The 20,278-nt window shown below is 25.5% G+C and overlaps 2 protein-coding genes across 2 annotated transcripts in view; both read right to left on the minus strand.

Moving 5' to 3' along the window:
* Positions 1–19,506, minus strand: part of LOC129612141 (transcription factor Sox-5-like) — a 64,034-nt gene extending 44,528 nt beyond the window's left edge. The window contains exon 1 of the mRNA XM_055525655.1: positions 19,441–19,506. Coding sequence (XP_055381630.1) covers positions 19,441–19,506 — 66 coding nt within the window. The remainder of the gene's footprint in view (positions 1–19,440) is intronic.
* Positions 19,293–20,278, minus strand: part of LOC129612137 (GATA zinc finger domain-containing protein 13-like) — a 79,017-nt gene continuing 78,031 nt past the window's right edge. The window contains exon 3 of the mRNA XM_055525652.1: positions 19,293–19,735. Within this exon, the coding sequence (XP_055381627.1) occupies positions 19,715–19,735 (21 nt within the window). The 3' untranslated portion in view covers positions 19,293–19,714. The remainder of the gene's footprint in view (positions 19,736–20,278) is intronic.

The following is a 20,278-nucleotide window of genomic DNA, read 5'->3' on the forward strand; positions in this document are numbered from 1 at the left end:
ATTATTATCGCATTTTCTTTTGAAGTAATTGTGTTTGTTGTTTTTTGTTTTCTTATAATAAACGAACTATAGAAATTTAGAGTAAAATGAATTAGAGTAATAACATGAATAATAACAGTATATAATACATAATATTATATAATATTTATTAAATAGAATTTTCTCTAATTCGGATTTCATTCCTTTTTCAAAATTCTTTTCTATTCAATTCAATTTTATTCATTCATTTTCATATATATATATATATATATATATATATATATATAATTATTTGATAAAACAAATAACATAATATACAAAATAAAATGTATATGGCGTGGGTACAAGTATAACATATAGAAATCTTAATTTAGCTTCAAACAAAAAAAGAATACATAATAATAATAAGAAATGTTCAAAATGTCTTTGAAGAGAGACTAAAAATAATTTAAATTAATTTTAATAGAATACTTTTTTTTTTATTTTTTTTTTTTTTATTTAATCTCTTATAAATGCTCCATTGTTATACTTTTAGTAAGTATATATTATATTCCGCTCGCACTGATTGTTGAAATAAAGCAAACAAAATAATAGAATAAAAAAATATGTAATTCAGTGTTAAAAAGAGCAAACAAGAGAAAAAAATTTAAAATTTCTTTAATTCGAACTTTGTTTTTGGGGTGTTTATTCCTCTAGGATTTAACAAAAAAAAAAATATACAAATTTTTTTTTTTTTAAAGGAATCACTATTTTAATAAAATAGGAACTGTAATAAATTCTCGTACTTAAACATATTTTTTCAGTACAACATATACAACTTTCTCTTTCGATAAATTTTTGTCCACTTCGCTAAGCACAACTATATACAAAATGCAACTTTTAATATACATTTTTAACAGAAATATGGAATTTTCAAATGCATTATAAAATTTTTATATGTTTTCTTAATGAATATAAGAATTTTATTATACCCGTATACGAATGTATGTTTGAAGGGTATACAAAATTTGCCTTACCATTTGTAACGCTAAGAAATAATAAGTCTGGGATATAGACTCGAATGTATGTTTTTGATCCGCGTCGAATTCTGAATCGATTTAGCATTGCCTGTCCGTCCGTTCCAAAGATAACTTAAAAACTAATTCAACCAAGTTTACCAAATTTTCACAAATGATTTATTATAGTAAATGGTAGAACCCTATTTTAATTGTTTATGCTGGTTCGGGTACCGTCATGCATGTTCCAAATTTATTTGGCTATGATATTGAAATTTCGTACAAGCGAATATATTAGTAGGGCCAATGTGTTTGATAAAAGTCGTTCAAATTATTTGGCTACTCCTGGTAGCACCCATACAACTTCAATAGTAATTTGGCGACATCTTAAAAAATATTCAAAACACAGTACTGTAATTTTACATAAATTAATATGGTAATACGGCAAATTAAAATCATAGTTTGTCCTATAGTCAGCTGTGGCATTATTTAAATGCGATAACAAATTCATACGGATATCACAGATTTGACACTGTCAGCTCTATTTTTTCTCATTTCTATCTTAATTTACTTGCCTTCTTCTATAGTAGTATTTTATTATTTCTATTTTGCGAAGTATAGATTTTCGTATAACAAAACCAATTTTAATTAATATGATTGTGTGAATAAATAAATTTATTTAACTCTTACAAGGTCCAAAAATATTAAAATTTAGTCTCCTACTCTATTAGATATATAGAGTGAGCCTTGGAAATGCAAAAAAAAAAAAATGTCAATTTTAATATTGAAATCATTTTGTATATGAATATTATCCTGTTTTATTGCGTATAAAAATGCTAATATCAAAGAAAGGATATTGTTGCATTATACTCGTATATGAAAATAAAAAAAAATATTTGTATTTTATGTCTAAGGGATAAGGAAAAAAAAATAAAAGTAAATCTTCTGAAGTGCTCATTTTTAATATTTTTTTGAAATACAAGAAATGTAAACCTTTTTTTTAACCCTCTCATTTATTTTTTTGAAAATCTATTTCAATATCCCTTTTTTTCTAAAATTGTTTTGTGTAACAACGTACTAACCAACATTAAAAAAAAATATTTACTAACCATAGCTAACACAGTCGGGTTTAAGTCAACTTGTACTTTTGTAGCAATAAAATTTATTTTATTATTTTATATAATCTTGTTCTATAAATTTATGTTAATTTTATTTTTAAAATTTTCAACAAACTAATTGAAAAATATAATACTAATTAATTATACCCTTAATTATTAAGTATTTTCGGACACCTAAAAAATTACGTTATTAATTATATGTCAATTAGAGTGAATATTAAATTTCGCAAAAAAATTAGGTCAACTAAAGATTTAACAAGAATTTAAGAAACTTATATGAAAACTAATTAGGTATGGGTGGGTATACCTACATTTTTAACTATAAAGTTCCTATAAATAAGACCTATTAGAAAATAATCCTATAATTTTCATAATTCTAAAAGCCAACCCTGTAATAATGTCTGCTTTTTTAATAAGGTTTAAAAAAAATAACCCCGTTTGTTATACATATCTACATATTATATAATATCTTGCAAAATTCAAAAATAAAAAACAAAAATTTTTATTGTTCTTGCAGCTATTTGTTGCATTTCAAAAAGCAAATCGAAATTTCTTACACAAAACAAAAAAAAAATCATAGAAATAACAAAATAAAATATAAAAAAAAAAATTTTATAATTCTTTCACGCGCCTTAAGCCAAAACAATAAAATGATTTAAGTACCATTGCAAGCTGTCTGGATGATTTTTATAGCTACTACCGCTACCTAACAATATTATACAATAGCCCATATATTACATTTTATATGTATGTAAAATATTTTTAACAATGATAAACTAAAAGAAACAACAAAAAAAAAATATCCTTTTGTAAGGATAGATTTGTAATTTTTGTTTTCTGTTTTCTTCTTGTTATAAATTTATTTTTTGTTTTGTCTACATGCACAGGTTAAATACACACAATAAACACTTGTAATAACCTCATAATGAGGATGAACGTTGATCAGTATGAGAAGCCAGGGATATAAAGAACAATAACAATAATAATAATGAAGGTGATTGTTATTTTTCCTTGGAAGTTTGTTTTTAATTTCTTTTTGGTTTTTTTTTTTTATCATAAAAATTGTGGTATGCCAAATTACAATTTGTAATATACGAATGATGATGGTGATGAAGTTGATAACCAAAATTAAATACAGTATATAATTTTAATATTTTTATAATCCGTACGAATTAAATATTATAAACTGGTATATGTAGGTACATAACGTACATACATATAATAATATATGTACACATATCAATAATAATTATGTAAGACAAGAAGATTATATATATATAGGTATATATATATATATATATGCATGTAAGAAGTACCTACTTTATACATATTAAGAATTTTTTATACCTGTACGAACGTATGTTCGAAGGGTATACTAAATTTACCTTACCGTTTGTAATACTAAGAAATAATGCTCTGAGATATAGACTTAAGTGCATATTTCTAATTGAGTTAATTTAGCTTTGTCTGCCCGTTTGTCCCAACGATAACTCAAAAAGTAATTGAGCTAAATTCACCAAATTTTTACAAATGATTAAAGTAAATGCCAGAACCCAATTAAAATTCGATATGATCGGGGTACTGGTTCTGGTAGCTACCAAACAATTTTAATAGTAGTTTGGCGATATTTTAGATTTTATTAGAAAATATTGAAAAAATTTTGCACAAATTAATATGGTAATACGGCAACTTAAAGTCATAGTCTGTATCATAATATATTTATTGGCACATAGGATAACGTACGGGTATCACACAGTTAACACGGTCAACTCTACTTTTTCTCGTTTTGAGCTAAAGATTAAAATTTAATGACGGTGGCAATTTAAACTAACAAGTTTTATTTTTCGTTCAACCGATCTGAACTGGGTTTAATATACATATTTCATACTATTTAGATATTCGGCATTCAGATGAGGAGATTCGGCATTGAGATGAGTTGCTATAAAAAGTTGGTTTTATAATTTGGAAAGGAACCAAGTTAATTTATTTTTTTTTGTTGTTTAAACAACTTCTCAAATCTTTTAATTTATAATTTTAAAAATCGGGTATTACCTTAACCTACATAACATTAAGCTGCAAAACTTATTTATATGATCTTATGCTTAACATCAGTATAATTGGAAGATCTGCATTCAGTTTTCATATTCAAATTTTTAATTATTATTTATTTATTTTCAGTTAGTATACTTAAATTTTTTACAATAATTGTGAGTATAGCCTTTAATTTTCCAAGTTTCAAAAAAGCAGGTTGAAAACAGCAGGTTTTTAGTTGCCTCCGCTTTGCAGTTAAGAACGTTGAGCGAAACAGAGAATTGGATTTTTATAATAGCTGTACAAGAAAAACTTATTATTTATGGAAAAGTTTTAAGTTCTTAGAGAAAAACCTTTAAGTTTAAATATTTAAAAATCTATTTAGCTATTATTTAGCAAATATCAAAATGGGTCCTTTTCCTAAATCCAATTTTTTTTATTTTTTCGTTTTTTTTTTTTTGTTCTATTTTAAATACAAACTTTTTGTCATTCCTTGTATTCAACAAAAAAAATTAAGAAGCTGTTGAACTTTTGCATAAACTCATTATTTTATCAAGTGTTGTTTAAAAAAAATAAAAAAAATTATTGTAAAAAAAATGTTTTTTTTTTTGTCTCTTAAAGTAAAATTGAAAGAATTTTGTTGTTTTGTCAAACGAAGTTAAAAGTTACATGAAGATTACAAATCTTTTGTTTTTTTTTTTTCTTTAATTATGCAATTGCAAAAAACTTAATGTGACAGTGAAAAGTAAATGAATATCTTGAAATTAATCACGATAATTCGGACAATCACGATAATTCACAATTAAATTGTGAGTTTTTCCTAAAATCCGAGTCATTGAAATGTTGGCAGAAATTACCAAAAATCTAAACAAAATTGAATAAATGAGGCTTATTCTTAATGCTTACAAGCGTCGTTTTTACAATTAATCTTAAGATATAATGAAAATTATGTTATATCGTGCATAAATGTCTTGATTATGGAATCATATTCAGTATTGCCACTTTTGGTGATTTCGCACCAAAATTGGTTCCTTTTAACCGACCGCATTGTGTGTACAATAAGGTAGGTTATGTGATGGCAACAAATTTTGCATATCGAGTTTTCGATAGGAACGCACTTCTCCATGGTAGGAAAATGTAAATAAATTATTTTTAGCAACTTGTCGTTAAACCGTTTTTGTTGAAATTTTATATGTGAATTTATTTTGAATATGTCACGGCTTGATCAACTTTTAAGATATATCAGGTTTCGAGAACTGGACTTTTTAGCGGTTGTGTTTTGCATTTTTGACCACTTTGAAGAAAATATTCAACAGATTTACTTGAAATTTTATATATGGACTTCATTTGACCGTTCGCGGAACCTCCTTACTTTTGAAAGAAATCAGGTGTCAGCAACTGAACGTTTACTACGGGCCAAATATATATTTTTGCGTATATAAAGAGAAATAATCAATCGATTTAATTGAAATTCAATAATAAAATTCGAATTTTTTTGGGAAGATCAGGGCTCGGAAATGATCTAGGGGCCGATTTTACATGTTTTACCATATCTACGGAACGAATTGATGGAATTTCTTGAAATTTAATATTTTAGTCCTGGTTGTCACCAGAAGTTACTGACAAACTTCTCGTATAATTCGAACAGCACAAAATGAAATTCTATTAAGAGCCAAATGCACATTTTTCTAGGTATGTAAACTAAATGCTTGTTAATATCCTTAAAATTGTAAAGAAGTGTTTAAAATGCATTTTTATAATCTTCAGGAATACTTTTACTAATCTAGACAATATACATTGTGTTCGGTTATGTGCTGCCATATCAGATTTTTTTGTTTCAGGACATGGTTTTCCTTTCTTCATATTGGTTGCTTTTTTCAGTCTTGGCATTTGTTCCAATTTTCGATGCAGATAGAGGTACTATTAGAAAACATTTCATTTAAATTAGAAAATGTACAGCTACTCGTATCAATATTCTATGGTACTCGTACAAATGAATAATTTTAAAAGTTTTGTGATGATAACAACTTTTTCTTTTTTATAGAGTATTTGCTTATGCCTGTTGAAGTTAGTATGAACTCATGCCATCAAAAAGTTTTAGCGAAAATAATGGTCATATTAATATATTTGTTTATGCAAAGTTTCAGTACTGTAGTTTTAATTCAACTTAATAACTTTTGAAGTTTTATGGCAGCTATCAAAATCGCTTATACCATATTATCACTTTCTTTTTCAGCACAATTTTAACATTATAGTTTAGATATGACTAAAAAATTTTCGAAGTTGTGCGGCAAGTATCCCAAAGATTCACATAATTTCATTGAATTTTATTAAAGAGCACTTATATTTGCTTGCGCGAAATTTCAATTATAGCTACTACTTTAATAATTTTTGAGATAAAGTCAATTAACTTCCGAATTTGTACGGCAGCTACTCGAAATGTAGCTATGGTCACATTTAATAGTATTCTTGCATTTACTCTAATAAATTCTTTGTGAAAATTTGTTTAATTTACCTTATAAGTTTTTGAGTTATCGCTGAGACGGACATATGTATATACACATACATTAATACGGATATAAACATGATAACAATTAATTGCTACTTGCAAACCGCAAATTTCCAGCTTTTATTTCGGTCTTTTTTTTATTGATTTGGTGCGATTTTAACCTCGGAAATGGTTACAAAATATTCTTGATAATGGCAACCCTATTGATATTGTCAGATAGTTATTGCATTCTCATGGAATTATCAAATAATAATAAGGAAACAAAATAGTTGGCAATAAAACTTTTTTGTTTCAAAAAATAATTTGTCCAAATATTTTCAATTCTTCAAATACTTTCAACATGTACTGTGTCTATACATAATAAAAAAGTATGCTCGTGAAAACAAAATTTTAATGAAATTTCTTAATCTTTTAAGAAGACTTGTTGTTAGTTATTGTTGTTATGATATATTTTAATAGGTACTGTACACATGTATATATAATTATATTTTGTTTCTAATTTAATTTTACATTTACATATACAAAAATTTGTGACGTGGGGTTTTTAACTTCCTATCACTTTTACTGGTATATATTGTTTCTACAATTTTTAATTGTTTTTCTTTTTAAATACATTTTCTTCTATGCTATGAGGCTTTAACTGCTGTGGCGTACGTTTTGAAAGAATCATAATGAGAATATACCTTATTCTTATGTACTTTAAGTACACAGTGTTCTCCTTTTTTCTTTTTCAATACTTGATATTTCAGGTTAACAATTTATTATTTCGTATATACACTAAAATAACAAAATATTATTTTGGAGGAAAAAAAAAATTGGAAGTTGAACACAGGTCACTTATTATTGTATACAAATAAATTGTATTAAGAATGTAGGTTTTGCGAAAGTGTGTGGCGAGTGTCTTTTTTAAAGTAAGCATACGAATAACATAAAAATTAATATGATTTTTTTTTTTTTTTTACTTGGGAATCATTGAGATTTGGTTAAAAAAAAGTAAAAGGACATTATGAAAATTCGTCAATATTGTATTTACTATTTTACATTTACAAATATAAAATGATTGTATGGAGACGCAATTAATTTTAAAAATAAATTTGTATACTTAGATTTACGAATTAAATGGTAAACTCGAATGAATCTATTAAATTATAGCTTCGAGATGTTGTATAAAAATAAATTTTGGCGTATCATTTAAGGAACATAATTATGTGTATGTAATTTAACATAATCTCGAAAAGGCTATACACAACTTTATTTTGGGGTTCGATATAACTATTCGACACGCAGATCTGATTAGAATGAAGAACTGTAGACATAATAATACTGTTTTTTTATGGTACATTTGGGGTTTTAACCATGTTGGGGTTATTAGTGTAATAATTTAAAGTATATGGGTTAATTATTTAAACATTATATATATGTATTTATGATTGCATATTTAAGATACATGTATTGTCCAAAATTTTCATTTCTTTAATAGCTATTACAATATTTTTTATTTTACTAGAAGTAATTACATTTTCAAGTAATTAATTATATTAAAGCTTATTTCTTAATTTAGTTAAACAATTTTTTTTTGTTTCTTAATTTCTTACATTTAAAAAAATTATGAACTACATTTTAGGGCTTTTGATATTGTAGAAAATATATTAATATATATACTAATATGTGGGACATCCTGCAGATTTGAATTTATATATTTTGAAAATTAGCAAAATGTGTAAAAATAATAATTATATTTTGCAAAATTATATTAAATTCTTTGTACACATATGTGAAAATTTATATATATATATATATATATATATATATATATTGTGATTTTTCGTCAAAAAAATTTACTGTGTTCATTTGTTATTCATGTTATCAAAATATTTTGTTTTCTTTTCGTTTTTTTTACCTGCTGTTGTTGTTATTAAATACAGGATATCTAAAAATATCCTGCTGTGAAAGAAATAACTAGAAAATTGTTAAAATTTTATGTATTTCAAAAATATTTCCCTTTTTATAAAATAAAATTTTATTTTTTAGCATTTTTACAAAAAGAAAAAATAGTTTCATTCTGTTCGTCCGACCCTCTGTGTCTGTGTGTATGATTACAAAACTTTTACACCTTTTAAGATAGAGAGCTGAAATTGTATGCGGAAATAAATGTTTTGTAAAATTTTATTTAAAGGTCTAAAATATCCTTTTTTGAGTATTGATTGTAACAAAATCAGAAACAATTTTGAAATTTCGTAAACGCATAAAGGTAGCAATATGCCTCGCTCTTATCGCAGCATAGCACAATTAAATATCAAAACGAGAAAAATAGAATTAACTGTGTCAATTCTATGATACCCCTACGAATTTTTTTATCCTATATGCGAGTAAATATGCCATAGTATAACTATGGGACAGACTACACACGAAATTTATATGATATATTATTTTACGTATGGCAGCTATCATAAGATCTCAACAACTTTCAATGAATTTAGCTGCAATTTTACAATATTTTATTTTTCAAAATTTCAGTACTGTAGGTTGAACAGTTTTTAAGATATCTCCAAATTCCTTTTCAAGTTGAATGGCAGCTACCAGAAGAAACCATAACAAATTCAATGACTTTTGTCAAACATGGCCCTATAATAAATAATTTGTGAAAATTTTGAACTTAGCTCAATTAGTTTTTGAGTTATCGCTGATATGGACTAGATTAAAAACATATCTTTTATAACGTCTATATCTTAGAATGTTATTTTTCAGCGTTGCAAACGACAAGGCAAATTTAGTATACCTTTTGAACACACGTTCGTATGGGTATAAACACAAAATGGCAAACTTGTTATAGTCTAAAATTTTAGCAACTGACACTAATATAAATAATTTATTTCATTCGAAGAAAAGTTTTTTCCTACTTTCACTCCATCCTAATTTATTAACTTTCGAAATTCGTAAAATTGAATTTTCGCTGACTTATATTAGCGAAACTGGAAGCTTTTTTCAAATTTCTCTAAAAGAGAAAAGGTGAATGTCAAGTCATCAAAAATTATAATCATTTATCTAAATACACAAAATTTATCTTCCAATTCAAGTAATATGTCTTTCAATTTTTGTGTTGTCCCTAAAAGTATGCAATAAATTTATATATTGTGCTGTATAAATAAAAGCAATTTAATTAATGTATAATAAACTAATTTTAAAAGTAATTTATCACTTGTTCATGGGGAAAAGTGCTTCTTTACAAACCACCGGCTTTGATCCATCTTTATTGTTATTAATTTTTAATTTATTTTTTCTCTCTTTGAGTTTTAACAAAACAAAAAAATAATATTTCGTTATAAAAATGTTGACCTATTCAACAATATTTCATATATTAAAAATATTGAATATAAATTTACAATTTACGTACAGTATTAAAAAAATATTAGGTGAAAAAAAAAAAACAATGATTGAAAATTTTTCATTTACAGTACATCCGGGCTTCGTTAATCGAATTTTCTTCTTATTGTTTTTTTCTCTTATAACTCATTTACACTTGCAAATTTTTTTTATGTATTAAGGCTGATTCACTTTTATTTTTATTTTTTCTTAAATTTAATTTAATCTTTTATGTAAAAACTGAAGGAGTATTTTTTGACGGTCCTTAAATATTTACAGATCGCATTGTACACAATGTGGTAGGTTATGTGATACGAGTAGCACCAAATTTGGGATGTCAAGTTTTCGGCGGAAACGCTATTCTCAATAGTGGGGAAACGTAAATAAACTATTTTAAAAGAGATGTCGGTCTGTCGGTAGTATATAAAGAGAAATAATTAATATTTAAATTCGTAGTGTTAAAACAATGAATTAATAAAGTTTTTTGGAAAGATCAAAGCTCGGAAACCCAAACAGGGACCGATTTTACATTTATTACCATATCTACAGAATGGATTGATTGAATTTTTTGAAATTTAATATTTGAGTTCTGGCTGTTATCGAAATTAACCGGTGAACTTTTCAGGGAATTCGGGTAGTACACAGCGAAACTCTACTAAGAGCCAAATTTAGATTTTTTTAGGTATGTTAACTTTAAGCTTACTAATGCCCTGAAAATTGGAGAAAAGTTTTTAATATACATTTTTATAATATTCTGTAACACTTTCACTTAACTAGACAATAAGCATTGTGGTCGGTTATGTGCTGATCACATCAGATTTTTTTTGTTTTAACAAATAAAAACAAAGAAATTTTATAAACAAAAATAAAAATTTTCGTGTTTTTATAAAGAATTTTGTGAATTTCAGATTGAATAATAAACAAAAAATTTTTGCTTAGTATGAAAATAATTCTAAAATCATAGATAACCACTCTTTAATTTTTTAGATTAAAAAATTAGTAATCTATATTCCGATTTGAAAGTGAATAAAGAGAAATGTAACTGAAAAGGCGAGATATCAAAACTTTGTAGACGTCGCAATATTGCTTATTGACGATCAATTTGATAAAATTGAATACAAATATTTATATTATATATTTATATTTGAAATATATAACAGTTTTGTTGCATCAACCTTGGAACTTGATAATTTTATGAATGTATAAAATTAGATCAATTTTTTTTTAATATTTTTAACATCAATCTATTTGGTTTTTACTATATTTTTAATATGGCGATGCTAAAAAGCACAGATGTGCTAAGTAGCAAATTTAAAATTTTTGCAAGGAAGCGATTTGAAAATTTGCAAATTTGCAAAAAGAAGCCACGTAATTTTAACGAGTTAAGTGATAACTTAAATGAGTTTTTGATTTCAAATAAAATTTTTACAATAAAATTTAAGTTTTTGTACAAAAAATAAGTGTACTTAGCATATACACCAGGCCCTCGATTTACGTCCTAGATTAGTTCCAAAATTTTGGGTCGTAAAATAAAATCGAAAAATTTGCACCAAAAAAAAATTCAATTACATAAAGAATAGTGATTTATATTACGTATTCAAATTAAAATTGGGAGCAGCTTTTGATTTTTTCAAAAAAAATTACATTTGCTCTTTCCATATCGCAAAAGCGAAAAGTCCTTAAAAAAAGCATTGTAATCGGTGGCTCGAGTAATAACATTATTGGTAAAAATTGCTAATACCAACTGATGTGCTTCAAATCAGTTTTCGCAATAGTAATTTTTGCAAATTCTAAGGAACTTAGCTTTTATTGCTACTTTGACTTTGAACTAAACCTATCTGTACCATGTGGATATCAGAAACTATACCACAGAAAGAGGGCCGTATAAAATTTGTATTAATGTATAAATAAGAGCATTTTAGAAAATGTGCTCCTTATCTAGCATATCTGTGCACTTCATCATCGATATACATACAATAAGTAGTATAAATATATTTTGTGAGTGTACGGGGATGTGTTTTTTTTTTGTAGAAAGTGAAGTTTTCTTTTATGTGGATTTGTTTCTTTTATTCATTTTTAATGCAAATTCATATTTCTAGTCATATAAATGCGAAAAATTCATCATGTGAATATGAAAAAGTGAAATATTCTTAAAATATATCACTACTTCCTGTTTTGATTGCCATTAATCATATTTTCTTTTCTTCCTTTTTTTTATATTTAGTGTATTTTTCCTTTCTCATTACGGATCTAGTTTTTTATTTTCTATTTTAATTTATTTTGAATTTATTTACTTAAATATATCGTTTTGTCAATCTTTTCCGTTTTTAGTTTTTTTTTTCTTGTTTTAAGTACATACTTTATACAGTTCTTATTCGTGATTATGCGAATAGATCTTGGCGACATGTGTTCTTGAAATTTAAAATATTTTTATATATATATATATCTATAGCTGTTAGAATTAGATTGAATTTTTTATATTTTTTATAGTTGTCTTTTAAAAATTTGGGAATTATTTAAGAATAGCAAATATTTGCGTATTACTTATTATTGTACTATTTAAATATTAATCGACGGCTCAAATTAGAACTATTCTAAGTACACTTGCAATGAAAGCTGTTCCCTATTTCTGTGAATGCTCTATAACCATGGGCATATACCTACAAAATTTTTGTAAACCTAGCTTTAATAGAAATTCCACAAATATAAAAAAACCTTTTGTTTCAAGTTGTTCAAGAGGCTTTTAAATATTTTATTTTGCATTTGCAAAGGTTCAGTTTCTGGAACATTATTCTAAAGTGATTTACATTAACAAGACATCGTATAACTTTTATTATTTATTGATTTACATATATATTGCTTGAACATATATGAGTTTTAACTAAAGTTGCAATAATAATCACAAAAAATTAAGTTTTTGTAAAAAAGGTTACAATATTCTCATACAAAATGCATTTAACCGAACTCTTCTTACAATTATACATACAATAATTAGCATATTTTAATATTTTACACTAAATATTGCAGATCGACATAAACTAATGTTGAATAGACTTTGTGGAATTGTGTGAGGAGGGGAGGGGGGGGGGGGGGCGACAAAAAAATGTTATATTCAATTTGTAAATTTAACTGTATATAAGGTATTTCTACATATTAGAAAGCTGAAATTATGTACGCAAATAGATCTTTGCTAGAAACTTATCTCCGTAGAACAAAATTTTTACCTATCTCCTCCCCTCTAGAAATTATACCCCCCCAAAACCCTAAAAATTGCCTTTTTTAACTATTTGTTGCAATGAAACATATGCATTTTGCAAATGCAGAAAGGCAGTGGCTTGCTTCCCCTAGCGCGTATACTATAGTTAAACTTTTGAAAAACAAAATGGCCGTTCAAATTTACCGTTATATAAAGTCTTTTTTTTTTTCAAATTCGCTTTTACTCTAGACCCCAGCCTGTAGAAGCTTGAATTTTAGGGGCTTTTAGACATTAACAAATAGTTCATTTCGTTAGAAGAAAATTTTTTTCCATCTCCACCCCCTCTCAAGTTATCGCCTCTTGAAATTTGTAAAATTTGAATTTTTGACACCTTATATTTCCCCGAAACCGCAAGCTTTTTCAAATTTCTATAAACACAAAAAGCTAACGGTAAATTCCATGACATTAAAAAATATAATTATTTTTCTTAACTCACACAATTAAACCTTAAAATCGAGCATAATGTTAACCCCAATTTATATTAATTTTTGCTTTATTTCAAAAACTGCATAAATCGTTCATCCCAAATATATGCAATTCTAGAAATAGTTTTGCATATGAATAAAAATAATTTTAATAGTGTGATAGATATACATACACTTTTTTTAAAAGCAGAATTTTCACTAGTTGAAGGGAAAAGTGCTACAATACAAAACATTGGTTTGACCCTACTTTATTGTTATATACCAATCAACAATGAACAACTCATGATATAATGAACTTCTCTTATTAATAAACAATTTATTTTGACATCAGCAAATTTGCAATTAAATTTAGATAATATTTGTATTTAACCAAACTTCTCTCTCAATTATCTCAAAACAAAATATTTGGATTTGAAACTTGTGTTCCTTTAACTGAAAGTTTTACTGTTTTTCTTTGCTTTTGCTGAGGGTGCAATATACAAAATATCAGAAATTTCATTCATATAAGTAAAAATTATTTGTTATTATTTTATTTTTGTTCTTGCGTGTTCTTTTTTTTTTATATAAAAAAAAAATTTTTTTTCTTTGATTTTTTTTCAACTGAAACTGTACATAAAAATATTTATATATGTATATATATATATATATATATGTGTATGCGTATATTCTACATGCACTTGTCAAATATAATTTTAGAAATTTAGAAAATTAAAACTAAGTATATAGTTTTGCAAATTTTTTTTAAATGGTACACACAATGTCGCATTATTAAAATTATTGCAGTGCTGTATTGTTAGTGCTTTCAAAAATTGTTTAACATGGTAATGAATATATAGATAAGGTCACATTTTTAAGTTCACTTTAAGTTCATTCTAGATTGGGATTTCATTCTAGATTCGAACACATTTTGAATTGGAAAAAATTAATGTTCTCACTTAAGCTATATTGTCATTTTTATTCAAAAATTCAACAAATAAATTGAAAATTTTAAATTAAATTTTTTAATATAATTATGAAAATTTTGATTATCTGTGGTTGTATCAAATTTCAAGATCAATATTACAGAATTAATTTTTATAATATAAAAATATTTTAAACGAAAAATGTCTTAATTTGATTTTCAATTTCAGATTCAAATCTTTATAATTTTTGGAAAATCTTCATAATAAACTATAGTTTTTTCAAAAAGACCAAATTTATAGAACACCAATTCCTAAAATTCATGTAAATTTTTATAATTTTCATATTTATTTTTTATTTCAATTGTGAATTTCCAAAATTAACTATACACGCAGCCTTCATGTTTGGCCATAATAATTGATTATATTATGTTCTTTGAATGGAAAATATTTCTTAAACATATTGTTTAAACTTGTAAATTTTTTTCATATTTACTTATTGAGCTTCCTTTAGTGACCGTAGATTAAAAAAATTTGATGTGGTCAGCACATAACCGACCACAATGCGTTTTGTCTAGTTAAGTGAAAGTGTAACAGAATATTATAAAAATGTCTGTTAAATACTTCTCTCCAATTTTCAGGGCATTAGTAAGCTTATAGTTAACATACCTAGAAAAATGTAAATTTGGCTCTTAGTAGAATTTCGCTTTGTGCTACCCGAATTCCCTGAAAAGTTGACCGGTTAATTTCGTTAACAACCAGAACTCAAATATTAAATTTCAAGAAATTCAATCAATCCGTGCTGTAGATATGGTAAAAAAATGCAAAATCGGCCCCAAGATCAGTTTTCGAGCCCTTATCTTTCCAAAAACTTTATTAATTCATTGTTTTAACACTACGAATTTAAATATTAAATTTCAATGAAATCGGTTGATTATTCCTCTTTATATACGCAAAAATGTATATCTGGTCCGTAGTAAACGTCCAGTGGCTGACGCCTGGTTTCTTCCAAAAGTTAGGAGGTTTCGCGGACGGTCGAGCGAAGCTTATATATGAAATTCCTAGTAAATCTGTTGAATATTTTCTTCATAATGATTGATTTTTGCTTCCCTACTACGGAAGAATGCGTTCCCACTGCAAACTCGATAAGCCAAATTTGTTGGCATTACATAACCTCCCTTGTTGTATGCAATTGCGGTCGGTAAAAAAATGAAAATAAACATTCATTTACTCAAATTTTATAAAATTTAATGTAGTTTAAAAAAAAATGTGGCTCATATAACTCATATAGATTTATTTTACATTTTTTTTTTTTGTTGATAGAATGGGGGAGGGGAGTTTAAAGTCGGACCCACGGGAACTAATTTTCTTGTAATTCTGCTTTATTTTATCTGTTTTATCTGTTGCGCACTTGAACAAAAAATATTTTTCAATTATACAAAATTCTTTTCTTTTTTTTCTTATTTTTTTTTTCTATTTTTAGGGAAATTCTCTTTCTTTCTGAAATGAGTGATAATATTCATCCACATATACAAAATATTTTAGAATGAAATTTTATATTTTGTTAAAATACACAATACTTTTTTACAAGTGTGGGGAAAATGAAAATAAAAAAAAAATGAAAATTTGTGCATCAGAAACTACGTTTCTGTTTTTTTTTTGAAGTTGTAATCTCACAACTTCAAATCATGATCGCGAAGCGAATGAATTTGAAAAATTCGCCACAATTTGGAATTGTGATCGATGAATGCTTTCATTCGTTTCAAAATCCAAGACGTTGCTATCGCAAGAAATCGATAAAATTGCATTACGCATTAATCCGAAAATCGTTTTCCATTTTTCCATTCATGTTTGCTTTTCACATGCGTCAGTCAGCATGAATCTCAGGTGTTAAAGTTAAGATTTGTTGAAAATATTGTTTAGTAGAACGATCAATTATAATCCCTAAATCCTAATTGAGAATTGAAAATTGAGGGGTTAAATGTTTTTTCAAATCTTACGGAATATTATATAGGTAAATTGCTCTTCTTTTTTATACAATATTCTGGGGAATTTAAAAAAAAAAGGAAGGAAAAATAAAGAATTTTCTTATTGTATAAATGCAACCTCATATAATAAAAATAAAATCGATTTGTCAAAATGAAAATTATTATTAAGAAAAGAAGGATGTTATTATGTACTTATAGATTGTATAAAAAAAATATTGACCACATTAAAAATAAATTTTTGCCTTTGTTTTTTTTTCTTCCCTTTTTTTTTATTGTTAAAAAGTGTGCCCTTTAAATGAAATTACTTTAAATTTTTGAAATTCTTAGAATATTACCGTCATTATACATGAGTATACAGGTATATACATAATGTACATAATATTTTTCGGATACTTCATGTTAGTTATCGAAAAATTTGGCCAAAAAAATGAAGCAAATATTCTTAAAATGTTAGAAATAATGAGAACTTACTCAATTCACCTCAATAGTTTTATATAATATTTAGGGTCACTAGATTGATATTCTAGATTGTTGAGAAGAATAGAAAAAATAATTAATTTTTTTTTGGAAACGTTGCACCGTTGTTCGTTGTTGGTTATATTTTGGTTATATTTTGTGTGACTTGAAACGTTTCTATTATTGATAAATTTGAAACTTTTCAATTTTGATTTTGTTTATATTTTTATTTAAGTTTAAAATAATTAAAATATATGTAGCACTCCTACCCGATTTCGAATAAGTATCGAATATCACGATATTTTGAATACATTCCCGAAATCAGTTTTTTCAAAATATCCTCAAGTATATGTTATTGGGGCTCAATAATCTTTATTGATTCTTCTATGTTACATTTTGTTTGTGGAATATTCTGTTTCGTTTAACATGGGATTCGCGATTTATATATATAAGGTATATATAAATTTTCCTTGTAAAAATATTTGTTGAATGCGCTTGTTATTTCCAATTGTTGTTTCCAATAAAAATAATTTAAAATAATATTGATTTTACTATTATTATCAATATTATCATTGTAAAAGCGTATAACCACAAAGAAATCCCAATATAAAAAAATAAAAAAAAAAGTGTTGTGTTATTGCTGTTAAACGGAGCCTTTGCCCTTTTATATATATCACTTTATTTTGCTAGCCATAAAATTGACTTAAAGGGGTTAAAATAAAAAGAATATGTTCAACAGTGGGGTAATAAAAAAAAAATTCTTTTTTTTTTTTTTTTATTGTTAATTTCCATAGAGAATAAAAACAAGACTATTATTTGGTTTTTTCTTTTTTAAAAAGGATATTTTAGTTTTATTTACAGTTTTTTTCATATACATATAAGCAGCAATTTCTAGTGTGGCCGCTTTCATTTGAATATAGAAATAAATTACTATATATAAAATTTTTATGGTAAATTTTATGAAAAAAATTTAATAATTAGAAATTTAAGGTTAAAAATTATATGCTGGTTTAAGAATTAAGGTTTAAGAACGTATGTTTGAAGGTTATATTAAATTTGCCTTACCGTTTGTAACGCTAAGAAATAATAGTCTGAGATATAGGCTCAAGAGTATTATTTTTGGCCAGCGTCGAATTCTAGTTCGATTTAGCTTTGTATGTCCGCCCGTCCGTCCGTTCGTCCCAACGATAACTCAAAAACTAATTGAGCTAAGTTCACTAAATTTTTACAATTTATTTATTCTAGTAAATGCCAGAACCCTATTCAAATTGGATATGATGGAGGTACTGGTTCGGATATGTGCCACGTAATTTCAAAATTTATTTGACTATATCTCAAAAACTATAAAAGTTGTGATATTGAAATTTCACACAAACGAGTATATTAGTAGAGCCAATGTGTTTGATAAAAGTCGTTGAAATTACTGGGCTCCTTCTGATAGCAACCATACAACTTCAAAAGTTATTTGAAGAAAATATTTTAGAAAATATTGAAAACCCAGTACTGAAATTTTGCATAAATTAATATGGTAACTTAAAGTTTATAGTCTGTCCCATAGTTAGCTTTGACATATTTATTCGCACATAGGATAGCAAATATTCGTACGGTCAACTCTATTTTTTCTCGTTTTAAATTAAAAGTTTTTGTAACAATTTATTTTAATTACAGGATAAATACTGGAAGTTAGGTATATAAGTAGGTGGTCATTGAATTCAATACGGTAACACTAATATTTTTTTCTTGCATATTGTTATAAAGTGAAAAAAGAGAAGTCTCTTGTATGGACTGAATTTATTAGATTTTTTTTTACATAAGATGGAAATAAATATTGTATAACAAAAAAAAAAAATAGCGATTGTTGTTTTAAAGGACAAAAAGGATCATTACATTTTTATTTTTATTTTATTTTGTTTTTTGTTTTTCTGTTGGTTAAAAAAAAATTAAATTTTTAAGCTCTTCCATATATTTTTGTCCTGCATTTTGTATAATAAATGTTAAAGTATTTGAAAATAAATTCAACTTGTGATTGAACTTGAGATGTTTTATTTGAATATTGTTATACAAAAATAAAATATTTTAATATATTACATTAATTATGGTTTCGAATTAAATAATAAATACTTATGAGTTTTCATTTCTTCAACGAAAATTCTTTTGCAATTAGATTAACAATTATAGAATATAAGAAAATTCATAAAATGTAATTCTAGTTTTAATTAATTATTTGAAATTGACAGTTTACTAGAAAAGCAAGTACTTTTCAAGCAGTTAAAGAAGGTATGTTAGAAAAGGCAGAGCAATTATGTTTCAGCTAGTTATACACTATCAGAAATCTGATCTTAGTGACTTTAAACTAAGACGTACCTTAGTACTTTAAGTCTAATATTTATTTTATATATTTAAATGACTACCAAAAATTACCGTACTGCAATCACGCCAATTTAAACTCAAATTCTCATTTTCAAGCAAATGTGTTATTGGAATCATCATTATTTATTATCATATTGTTTTTGAACATTTTATAAACAATCATATACTTTTAATATTATAAATTAACATTGCCGTGAAACATAAAAAAAATTGTAATTATTGCAATATTAATATTTATTTAAATAATATAGTTAATTATTAAGAAAAATTTTTTTACCTTTAGGAAAATTTAAATTACCCATTAATTTTTTTCTTTTAAATAAAGTTATTTTCTGTGAAGACTTACCTGAAATGAAAAAAAAATATAAAAAAATATTAAAAATTTCTATAGAAATTCAGTTAATTAAATAAATATTGTATGAATTTTAAAATTTTCGAATCACAAACCTAGCTGGATTGCATGAGCATATTGGTATTAATTTCACAAAACCTCTTCTACCGTATATCCAGAAATTTGTTTGGAATTTACTTTTTCTATTAGGTAAGTACAAAAATGGGTAAAGTATAGTGCAATAATTCGGAAAGTGAAGTTTTAAATGCTTGTACGTCAGGTTCGGAAATTACATAAATCATATTTCGCAGCATATGTAGGCGAATTTAAGGGTATATTGATGAATTTTAAAATATCAAAACCTTGAATTTTTTTATTTTTTTATAGTAAAAAGAAAAATAATCAAAAATATAACAATAATAATAATATTTTTATATATACATATTTATATAACTAAAATAAAATAAAAAGAGGTCAACAACAATAACAAATGCGGAAGGTTATAATCATGTCAAAAATATTTCAAAAGGAGTACTTTTTATTTTTTTAATTTTTATT

The sequence above is a fragment of the Condylostylus longicornis genome, unplaced genomic scaffold, assembly GCF_029603195.1.
Source record: "Condylostylus longicornis isolate FDR11 unplaced genomic scaffold, ASM2960319v2 ptg000057l, whole genome shotgun sequence".
Lineage (NCBI taxonomy): Eukaryota > Metazoa > Arthropoda > Insecta > Diptera > Dolichopodidae > Condylostylus > Condylostylus longicornis.